The following is a 12,489-nucleotide window of genomic DNA, read 5'->3' on the forward strand; positions in this document are numbered from 1 at the left end:
AATTTAATCTAGCCTACCATGTAAATATATGAATTAATATTTTATTGAGTCTTCAGCTGTTTCATTGTGCTGCTTAGCTCATTTGTCACCAGTTAATTCAATATTTAAAACAGAATTTTAAAATATTTCATTTTATTTGTAAGTGAATATATTCTCTAGAATACTGTTATTTATATATTTTTAATATTTTTCCAGGTAGGATAGTTTACAACAATTTGAGAATAAATCAATGTGGGACAATTAGTATTTGTAGGCTTGATCTTATGATGATGCACTTGTACATATAATTTGAATTGAAGGGAAAACAATTGGCTTCACAGATTTTCCCTACCTAGAATGACTCTTCTGGGAGATATTTTGTTTAATGTGTAAAAAGGATTCTGGAAGATCTTTAAAGGAAAGAGGAAAGCGAATTTGATTATTAACGACATCCTAATGAGTTTGGAGTCATCCTTTCTAAATATGAAGTGAAAGTCTTCAGGGTAAGCTTTCTCTGAGTATTAGTGAGCCTTCCATGTGGAGTGATAATAAAACTATGACATTCTGTCCAATATGATTTCATATGTAGTCGTGGAAACTGAGGCCAGGAATGGGGAAATGGTTTAGACTAACCATTGCAAGTGGAAAGGTAATCTAGTACTATGTTCTTTTTCTGAGTATTTTTAAGCGTATATATTTATTTTGAAGAATATCAAGCAATAAATAATCCAGGTTAATTTTTGGTATATGTATCTATCATTTTTCTGGATAAGGAAAGTACCAATACTTTTTGCCTTGAATGTATTTTACTTATTTCCATGCTCAATAGAGAGACCAAGGCAACATATATTTTATTATTTATTAATTTTATCATTGTCTCTATTTGTATATGTGTTTGAGTGTCTATATATCCCATAAATATTTATTTTTACTTATATGAAGGAATGAAAACATCATCAATTGCCTAGAGATAACTACCTTAGATCTTAGCCTGGTTTTTAGGTTAGTTAACACGGGAACTAGCCATGTCTTCTATGGCACATTTTTCTAGGTCTTTTTTTTCCACTGTAAAACACAGGGTTCCAACTGAATAAACTCTAAGGCTCCTGTAGGATCGAAATTTTATTAAATCTTTATAGATATCATTAGACAAACCACTGTTCGTAGTCTATTTTTGGACATGGAAATTTGAAATTAACAAGGAAAATGTTTCATTTCTATAGCCCTTTTCACAGCTTCCTTCACTTCCTTGTTCCTTAGGCTGTAAATCAATGGGTTTAACATAGGAACCAACAGGGTATAAAATACAGATACCACCTTTTCTTGTTCTAAGGAATACTGGGAGTTTGGTTGAATGTAACTAAAGCTTATCGATCCATAGAATAAGGTCACGGTAATCAGGTGAGAGGTGCAAGTGGAGAAGGCTTTATGTCTACCTGCTGCTGAGCGGATCCTCAGGACAGCAGCAACAATGAAGATGTAGGAGATCACCACAGTCAAAAAAGTGAGCATGGCAATAATGCCAGAGAAGATCAAAAGCAACAATTCATTCGTAGATGTGTCAGAACATGACAGCTTCAAAAGTGGGGGAAGATCACAGAAGAAGTGACTGATGACATTTGGCCCACAGAAAGACAGTTTCACCAAGCCAATTGTATGTGTCAATGAGTTGATTAAACCTCCCACACATGACCCAAATACGAGCACAACACAAACTATTTTAGTCATAGCTACTGTATAAAGTAAAGGGTTCACAATGGCCATGTAACGGTCATAAGCCATTGTGGCCAGCAAGAAGCCCTCAGCGGTAAGGAGAGACACGAATAAAAAATACTACACAATACATGCAGAGAATAAGATTGTCTCCCGCTCAACAAAGAAGTTCAGCAGCATTTTGGGTGCAAAAACTGATGAATAGCAGGCATCAACAAATGACAGACAGCTAAGGAAATAATACATGGGTGTGTGGAGTTTGGGAGTTACATAGATTAGAAAGAGCATTCCTAGATTCCCCACCAGGGAAATAGTGTAGATCAACAGGAACAACACGAAGAGGACCATCTTCAGTTCAGCACGATCTGTCAATCCCAAAAGGATAAACTCAGTAACCAATGTAAAATTAAAATCAGCCATGGATTTGTGTTTCTTGATGCCTGTTAATGATATGGAGATTGGAATTAATTCAGAGTAATGATAATGCAATATCAAGACCATTTGGAATCCCTACCTAGCCATGTGATTTGAGTTAGTGACTTCTCTGATTGTCTTACCTATAAAATCAGAAAATTTCAACAATTTATTCAAACACAATTTATTTACTTATTCCATAAAAAAAATTCCATGAGTGAAGAAAAAAATCGAAAAAAAAAAGGGTATTAGCTTAAGGCTGCATTTAAAATGCTGGTCTTAATGGGAACAAAAATCTAAAGTAAACTTTATTTTACACCTATATAAAGAAAAGAAAAAACCTAAAACTGAATTAACATTTGACCCAGCAATCCCATTATTGGGTATATACTCAAAGGAATATAGATCATTGTATCATAAGGACACACACATGTGTCTGTTCATTGAGGCAGTATTCACGTAGCAAAAACATGGAATCAACCTAAATGCCCATCAATGGTGGACTGGATAATGATGTGGTACATTTACACCACTGAATACTATGCAGCCATAAAAAGTAATGAGATCACGTCCTTTGCAGCAACAAGGACGGAGCTGGAAGCCATTATCCTAAGCAAACTAACACAGGAACAGAAAACCAAATACTGCATGTTCTCACTTATAAAGGGAAGCTAGACATTGAGTATATATGGACCCAAAAAGGGGAACAACAGGTACTAGTGCCTACTTGAGGGTGGAAGGTGGGAGGAAGGTGAAGATCAAGAAAGTACCTACTGAGTACTGTTCTTATTACCTGGGTGATAAAATTATCTGTCCACCAAACCCGCACGACACACAATGTATCTATATAATTAACCTGCATATGTACCACTGAACATGAAATAAAAATTGCAAACAAAAGAGAGAAGAAAAGCCCAGTTCACAAAAGCATAAGAACTAAATTTGGAAATAGAATGTATGTCCCATAGAAGCCCATTTTTACACTTCTAATTTCAAATGTAATAGTAGCTAATGTCAAAATGTATCGAGATATAAGAGTAACTGTACTATGGCATTCAAACCTGAAATAGTCGACTAACATCTTCATGCTTAGTTCCTACTCCACATTTTTAAAGTTAGGAGAAGGCTTTGTACCTTCCCTCAGCTGCATGGATTCTCTGGATGGCAATGATGATGCGGATATAAGACACCATAATGACAATGAAAGTGAACATTGCAATGAGCCCAGAGAAGACCAAGAACAGCATTTCATTGATATGAGCATCAGAGCAAGAAAGCCTCAGAAGAGGAGGAACGTCACAGAAATAATGATCTACAATATTAGGACCACAGAAGTCTAATTTGTGCAAACCTATTGTGTGTGTCAGGGAATTAATGAGTCCACCTAAGTAAGGAGCAAGGACCATCTGAATACAAACTCTTTGGGTCATAATGACTGTATACAACAAAGGATTAGCTATGGCCACATAACGGTCATAAGCCATCATGGACAGGAGAATGCCCTCTGTGGTTACATATACTGCAAAAGAGAAACTTTGTAGAACACAGCCAGAAAATGTACTGGACTTATGTTTTGTCAGGAAATTGACTAGCATCTTAGGAGCAAAGACAGTAGAGCAGCAGATATCACAAAAGGAGAAGTTGCCAAGGAAGAAGTACATTAGAGTATGAAGTTGGGCATTTAACCATATTAAAATAATTATGCCCAAATTACCCAACAAAGTGATGAAATAAATCAGAGTGAAAAGCAAAAAGAGTGGGATCTGCACATTAGGATTTTCAGTTAACCCTACCAGGAGGAATTCCTTCACACCTGTATGATTCCAGCCTCTCATTTTTACTCGGGTATATATAGATCCTTAGTTGAAGAACAAGATATTACTCTGATGGAAAAGGAATGATTCCTTCATAGTCCAGTATCCAGAACAGCATGGGACATTTAGGGTTACCCTGTACTTAAATAAAGAAAGAACATTTACTTTAGAAGTGGCTTATATATGTGCTAGAAAATCTATATATAGTGATTCAAATTTTTGGTACTAGAGATTGTTTTATTCCTTGGTTTTTAGTTTTCACATCACAAAAAGTGGGAGGGGGGATAAGAAAGCTCTTATGTTTCAAAACTATTAAAGGTAGAATTAACATTTAAATCCAGATGTGACTGGTACCAAATCTCAAGTAGAATGAGTAGAATGTCCACTCATCCTATGACATATATAAGCCTTCTGCTAATGTGGGTTACAAACAGGAGCATCTAGTGACAACAAATCTTCCCTTGTTCTGTGACTAACCTGTCCCTATTATTTTATACCCATTTAAGCTCATGAAAATGAGTTCCATCATAAGCAGCCCCATTTCTTTCCAAATCTCAACCTTAGACCTCTTTTTGCCTCACCTTCGGCCCTGATTGCCAACTTGAAAGAGCAATGATTGTGCTCCTCCAGTAAAATTGAGTTGAGAGAAAAAGGCAGGTCATTCCTTTTATTTGCTATTTAGTATTAAGGCTGATCAAAAATAGCAGTGTTAACTCTACAACCTTTTCTTTTGCAGCTTTGTGTAACTTTGCTTTTGCATCTTTGTTTTTTACCAGCATTGAAACAAACCTGAACACTCATTATTAAGAGTCGAGGTATATTTTGAGGCACCAAAACTGTATCTATTGTATGTTTCTTGTTTGCAAAATCATGGACTGCCACTTAGTTTCACATGTTTTTGACATGATATGCTACAAATTCAATAACATTTATTTATTGATTGATTGATATTTTTAGTAGAGACAGGGTTTCACCATGTTGGCCAGGCTGATCTCGAACTCCCGACCTTAGGTGATCCGCCTGCCTTGGCCCCCCAAATTCCTGGGATTACAGGCATGAGCCACTGTGCCCAGCCTTATTACTATTATTTTTTTAGACAGAGCCTCACTCTGTCACTCAGGCTGGAGTGCAATGGTGTGATCTCAGCTCACTGCAACCTCCGCCTTCCAGGATCAAGCGATTCTCCTGCCTCAGCCTCCCGAGTAGCTGGGACTACAGGCGTTTGCCACCATGCATGGCTAATTTTTGTATTCTTAGTAGAGATGGGGGTTTCACCATGCCGGCCAGGCTGGTCTCAAACTCTTGAGATCCACCTGTCTCGGCCTCCCAAAGTGCTGGGATTACAGGCATGAGCCACTGCACCCTACCAATTCAACATCTGTAATGAAATATCAAAAATTTATTTCATTCACATATATATTCATGCATTCGATAAGTATGTATTTCTACTCTGTGGCAATCTATGGGGCAATCTCTTTGCTAGAGATAAAATAGTGAAAAAGACAAATGTCATGCTTTTAAGGAGCTCACATTCAGTTAAGAAAATAAACATGTGTTGATATACTGCATAAAATGATAAGAACTATGAAGAAAAATAAATAAGGAAAGGTGAATAGAAAGAGGTGGTAGGTACTCTATTATATGTGTATACGTTTTCTATTGCTGCTATAACAAGTTACCCCCAGTGAGAGGCTTAAAACAATAATTTATTATCTTACGGTTTGGAGGTCAGAAGCCGGAAATCAGTTTGCTGGATCAAACTCAAGTGTGCCTGGGGCCACACTTCTTCTGAAGGCTTTAGGAGAGACTCTGTTTTACTGCCTTTTCAAGCTTCATGAACAGCGCTATTTTGGCCCCTTCTATCTTCAAAGGCAGCAGCATAGCACTTTGATCAGTCATCACACTGCTTTCTTCTTCTATAGAAAAATCTCCCTTTGTCTCCCTTTCACATATAGTATTTACCCAGATAATCCTGAGTAATCTCCCTTCTTCAAAATCCTTCACTGACTCATCTCTGAAAAGTATTTTCTGTTATATAAGGTAGCATTCACAGGTATGGGATTAGGATTTGAATATCACAGGGGCCACCGTTTAGTCTACCACGTATAGGTTGTTCAAAAAAACTCTACATAAGATGAAATCTGAACAGAAAGCTGATGTAAGTGGTTTGACTAAATATGTGGCTATCTACAGAAAGACTTTTCTAGGAAGATGGCACAGCAAGTTCAAAATCCTCAGGTGGGATCATGTTGAACAAGAAACTTCAGAAGATTGACTGAACTGCAGAGAACAAGATGGAGAGTGGCCAGTGGGGAATACGAGATGCTGTATTTATCACACCTTGCCTTGTTTGAGGTTTGGATGCTTTCTCAGTGACATGGGAAGTTGCTTTGCATATATACTCTATTATATAGTGTTTAAGTGTGTAATAGGATCCACATATTTGACTTATATTTTTACACGCTCTGAGAATAAATCTCAGCAAGGCAAGAGCAGAAACAGGGAGGCTATCTAGGAGGCTATTTCAGTTATCCACTGGAGAGATGACTATGTCTTACATTAAGGTGGCAGTAGGAAAAACTATAAGAAGTGACTCTATTAAGTAACCATTTTGAGGTAGGAACCAAAAAGATGGAGAGTTGAACATGAAATAAAATATTATTCTAAGGGCATGTGTGTGTGTGTGTGTTCGTGTATGTTTTTTGAATGAAGTTGTTTTTTCCAAGATGTAGGAGACATGAGAGAATGTATTTGGCAAAAATTTTTCTGAAATGAGATCTATTACTTTGGGAATTATACAGATTGGGTTGGAATTTAGTATTTGATTGTAAGATGTAAAAATCTTGAACTTGAAAAGATACAAATTTGGAGACGATCTAATACGTGTCATGACAAAATCTGGATCTTTGCTTAAAAATGTGAAATCATAGTAATTGCTTTTTAATTCATGACTCCAAGGGAACATTTGAAAAAAATATGCAATCATCATTCATCAATAAAACAATTGGAGATAAGGTTGGTGAGAGAAATCACAAAGTTAAATCATTTTTTTGTTATATTAAAAAGGGAATCTAGCCAAATGCCCATCAAATGAGTTAAGGATTTTCAAAATAAAACTCTGTACTATAATTTTGTTAACCAAACCTGAAATAGCTCACTATATGCCCTCAAGGAGGTTGGCTCATAAAATATGGTTATGATGACATAATATTTATAGATGAATTTATTATAAATAGTGCATGTAAATATTATATTTCATGTACTGTTAATTTTATTATAGAATATTATATAGAAATAAGTATGTAACTGATTAAACATTATATGAAACATATTATGTATGTAAATTCATGATATACTTTCTTAAGAATATACATGCATTTATACTTTTAAAGCAGTATATACTGAATGAAAACTGTTTGCAAGACAAAAATGGCCAAAAGTAAAATATGCAAAATAAATAAAAATTTGACAAACAGCAATAACAAAATTGTAAAAACACACCATCACAAAATGGTCTTTTTGAAGTCTATTTTATGCAGGCATTCTAAAATTGTAGTGCAAAGAATGAACAATTTGTTATAGTAAAAAATGTCCTGGGCTCTGGGAATAAAGTGTCTGCGTGGATGTCCTGGTTTTGTTAAACACGAGAGGTAGTGAAAAATAATCAGAGAAAATATAAACTAGTTCTTACAATGTTGTATTGATATCGTAAAAGAAAATTACATGTAAGTGATTTCCAAAGACTGTTATGTATAAAATGGGGAAGACGTTCTTTTCCTTGTCATGTAGTTAACATGCATTGCAATTCAATTATATTACATTATTATACATTATATTATTATATTATTATATGTTATAATAATTGTATGATATAATATATATAATAATTATGTAATACAGTATATAATATATAATATATTATAATTATATAATATAATAATTATATTATGACACATTTTTATAACTCCCATTATCCCAAAGCAGTATTAGACACATAATACAATGTAGGGAATTCACATATGTTTCACATGATTTATTGATTTTTACATAAGGTTGATGAATTATTTGTATGCTTGGATGATGTTAAGTTCTGTTGTTAGAATTGTAACAGAAAAGCAGAGTGTTATATGCAAATAAATGAAATAATAAAGTTAAATTGCACAAGTAGCTCTAAGTTACTGTATAAATCAAGTATTAAATACCATAAACATCCACACAAACGAAAATATTTGTTATAGGTATTATGTAAATATTGCCCTTTTTCGTGAAATGAGAAGACCATTGAAAAATAAACAAACTACAGTTTAAGAAATTGTTTTCTGGCTGTTCAGAAGCAATGCTAAGATCATACAGCCAGTAACAGATTATTCTAGCTTGAAGAGGTAACAGGGAATAACAGAAGTGTCAAAGAAACTTGCACTACCACTTCCTAAACATACTCACAACTAAGAGGAGTCCACAGATTATTCTAGCGTGAGGAGGTAACGGGGAATAACAGAAGTGTAAAAGAAACTTACACTACAACTTCCTAAACTTACTCACAAATAAGAGGAGGCCAAATTAAGCAGAGCACCCAGTACAGACAACCAGGATTTCATGATTGTTAAAGGCCTTATTGTTAGGAATAGAGACTTTTTATGTGTAGTTTCTTTTCACTGGGGACACAGGCTGCAGCTTATTGTGCAGGTGAGTCTTCAGTGTCCGCAAGTTGCATCACTGGCATCCTTTCTTGTCTCCTGAGACTGGAACTAATCATAAAGCTTCATATTCTCTCAATCATTGTTCAGTAGATGCCTCTGATTTCACATGGATAAAAGGTGAATATTATATTCTTTTTATAAATGTGAAAATTATACTCTGAGACAATTTTTAAAGTATATTTTATTTAAATATCAAAGATCTAGGGATAAAACCAAAATGCAGATATTAAATGCAGTTGCAGGAACAAAATAAATGGTTCCAATCACATATTTGCTACTCAGACAAGCATTCAAATGTGCTAATGATGGAACAACTGAAGTTTTCTTCCTTATAAAGTGGGAACATTCATATATTTGAAATTGATGTAGATTAATGCATCATGTTGTACTCCAAAACTTTAATAATCTCTTATTGAATTAGTTTTATGAGTACGATTTTACACACACACACACACACACACAGAGAATTAATTGAATTCAGTGCTCTCTTTCTGTCTTATTTATACTGAAAATGTATGCTATTCTTCTCCCTAATAACTCAGTAGGCACTATAGGTCTGTGAATTATGTCTTACACATTTTTTCTAACTCCCATTATCCCAAAGCAGTATTAGACATATATTACAATGTAGGGAATTCACATACGTTTCATATGATTTATGGATTTTTACATAGGTTGATTATTTATGTGCTTGGATGCTTTTGTTAAGTTCTGTTGTTAGTATTGTAATAGAAAAGCAGAGTGTTATATGCAAACAAATGAAATAATAAAGTTAAATATCAATTCAAATATTGTGTAAAGTTCACAGAATGATGGCAAAACTACATATAGTGTGAAGATCCCAATAGACCAACATAAGAATGCCTTTGGATGCAAATGGAAGATATTGCTATGTAAAAAAGAGAAAAAATAAACTTAAAACCAGCAACACAGTCAATTAATGAATGGAGGTAGGTAAGAATTAATTAATGGAGATTAATTAATTAATAGAGAAATAGAACATTATTAAATGAAATCAAATCAATAGTACATGCTATAAACCAACCCCTTTATTATTTGTGAAGTCACTGTTACAGTAACTCAAAGAAGGGATTAGTCAGTGTCAATTGCAAGAAGAAAATCTTGTATGCTAGCCAGGAATCTCTCAGCAGATACACAACTTTGGTCTTTTGAGAGACATTGCCTATAAGAGAATTTGGTAGATAGATTATCAGACTGATCATATTTGTGAAATAAATTTCAAATATATAATTCAGAAATTGATTTAGAGCTGGGTTATTTTTGAATTAAAAATATAATGTGATTTACTGTGTCTTTAAACAGTATTTAAGTAATTAAAATAATGTGAAATTTACCATATATAGATTAATGTATTTAGTATACAAAAAGTACTCGTATTCTTGTGTTGATATTTTTTCTTGGTCAGATACATAAAAAGCTTAAGAAGAAAATTAAAAGGGATTTATAAATTCAATTTAAAATATTAAGAGAGTTTAATTAAATAAAGATTGTATACATTAGGAAACTTTGAGCCCTTGCAAAAGTGATTGTAAAGATCTGCTTGTTATATAATTTAGAATAATATATTTGGCAATTTGAATCATAACTTTAAAAAACACTACCTGTTGGGTAAAATGAAATAGTTAATTAACAATGCATAGTCTTTTCTGTGCAGAAAAGCCATTCTTGAAAACAACAAATTACTCACATCAAAATAAAATAGATGAAACTATTTGTTCAATATTCCAAAGCAGATTTACTATCTACACTAGTTAGATTCCTTAGTAATATTTTAAGTTTAGCATACTGATAACTTTTTGCTAATTAAATGCTTATCATTTCTGTACATCTAGAGTCCTACATATCATTGGTCAAACTGTGATGATATTGGATTAAAAATTTATATCTTAGTCTATGTCTCCCATGAAATCTAGTGCTAGACAGAAATAAACAAGGAAAGAAAAAGAAGAAAGATGGGGGGGAGGGAAGAAAGGAAGGAAGGAAGGAAAGAAGGAAGGAAGGAAGGAAGGAAGGGAGAGAGGGAGGGAGGGTGGGAGGGAGGAAGGAAGGAGAGGAATATAAAAGACCTAATTACAATTTCAGCAGTTGTATTTTTACTGGGTAGAGGTAACTAAGCTGATAAAAATAATTTGAGCTCTGCCAGCCATGTTATGCCAAAAAGCCAAAAAGATCACCCGGCTCCTGGAGGCAAATGGATTAGCCTGGGAAGCTTGGCCTGGGCTGGAAAGGTTGTTTTACATTAAAATGATTCTCTTAAGCAGCCAGGGTGATAAACATGCATCCTGACCAACATATACTCTAATGTATGGATCAACATCGGCAGTCCCCTGCACTTGAGAAAAGTCCACGTGATCATCTTAAGTATTCATTCAGAACCCTTGGATATTTTCTTTTGCAAGAATCTTGGTCCCCAGTTCAGTAGAAGGTTTCAGTGTTCCCATACCTTTCTTTCTTGGGTTCAGTATTCTATAGGTAAATACTTCTTTCCTAAAGCCTTTTTTAATTAAAATGATATAGATCACTGATCCAGTGAGTTGTAAATCACTATGAAAGCTGCCATTTATTATTTTAAGTTCTGGGATACATGTGCAGAACTTACAGGTTTGTTATGTAGGTATACATGTGCCATGGTGGTTTGCTGCACCCATCAACCTGTCATCTACATTAGGTATTTCTTCTGCTGCTGTCCCTCCCCTAGCCTCCCAACCCCAGACAGGCCCCAGTATGTGATATTCCCCTCCCTGTGTCCATGTGTTTTGTTGGTGGGAGTGTAAATTAGTTCAACCATTGTGGAACAGTGTGGTGATTCCTCAAAGATCTAGAACCAGAAATACCATTTGGCCCAGCAATCTCATTACTAGGTATATACCCAAAGGATTATAAATCACTCTACTATAAAGTCACGTGCCACACGTATGTTTATTGCAGCACTGTTCACAATAGCAAAGACTTGGAACCAATCCAAATGCCCATCAATGATAGACTGGATAAAGAAAATGTGGCACATATACGCCACGGAATACTATCCAGCCATAAAAAAGGATGAGTTCATGTCCTTTGCAGGGACATGGATGAACCTGTAAACTATAATTCTCAGCAAACTAATACAAGAACAGAAAACCAAACACCACATGTTCTCACTCATAAGTGGGAGCTGAACAATGAAAGCTGTCATTTTTAACAGAAGGGAGGAATAAAAATTAAGGGCAAATTTGTCCAACACTAAGTCTTTGCTGGCTATTCTCTTGTAAACCTCTATAAAAACTTGATAGAGGTTAGAGAAATCAATTATAACACTCTGTTAATTGTATCTATTATGATAGATTTCTGTGATGGAATAAAGATGACTAAATTCATGGACACTTCTCAAGATGAAAAGTTGGATTCCCTTTGAATACAGGGTATCATTGGTGACTTGCTTTTTCCTCAGAAGACAACATGAATGATGGATAATGTTTTGGGACTCCTCCAGTTAGGACATGGGAGGCTAGCAGTGTCTGCAGTGATCTTTGGAACACTTGCTACTTGATTACCCTAAGGCCATCTCTGGAGGAGAACATGTGGAAAGACCAAAAGGAGATGCACTTACACTAAATAAAAAAGAGATACTCAGCAAACTTCAAGCTATTCCAGCCCCAGATGTTCAAGTGATTTCAGATGATACCCCGGATGTTGGGGTGCAGAGAGACTTCATTTTTATCCAATCCTGCCCAAATTCATGAGTCAAATGAATGGCAATTGCTGGTTTAAGCCACTAAATTTTGTAGCAGAGCACTACATAACCAGAACAAATGCTGAGGTAGCAGCTCAGATCACCTGTCTCACAGGTTGTACAGCTGCAACTGCAA

The 12,489-nt window shown here is 34.9% G+C and overlaps 2 protein-coding genes across 2 annotated transcripts; both read right to left on the minus strand.

Annotated features, from left to right (window-relative positions):
• Positions 1–1,173: 1,173 nt before the first annotated feature.
• LOC129489979 (olfactory receptor 5J3-like) lies at positions 1,174–2,112 on the minus strand. The gene is given in 1 exon segment (XM_055293311.1): positions 1,174–2,112. A coding segment is annotated over 1 exon segment (939 nt).
• Positions 2,113–3,221: 1,109 nt separating this feature from the next.
• On the minus strand, positions 3,222–3,941 carry LOC129488532 (olfactory receptor 5J3-like). Its single transcript, XM_055290861.1, has one exon. It carries the CDS (start codon positions 3,939–3,941, stop codon positions 3,222–3,224), a length of 720 nt encoding a protein of 239 aa, XP_055146836.1.
• Between the last annotated feature and the right edge of the window lie 8,548 nt (positions 3,942–12,489).

Source organism: Symphalangus syndactylus, chromosome 1 (assembly GCF_028878055.3).
Source record: "Symphalangus syndactylus isolate Jambi chromosome 1, NHGRI_mSymSyn1-v2.1_pri, whole genome shotgun sequence".
In the NCBI taxonomy this organism is placed as follows: Eukaryota; Metazoa; Chordata; class Mammalia; order Primates; family Hylobatidae; genus Symphalangus; species Symphalangus syndactylus.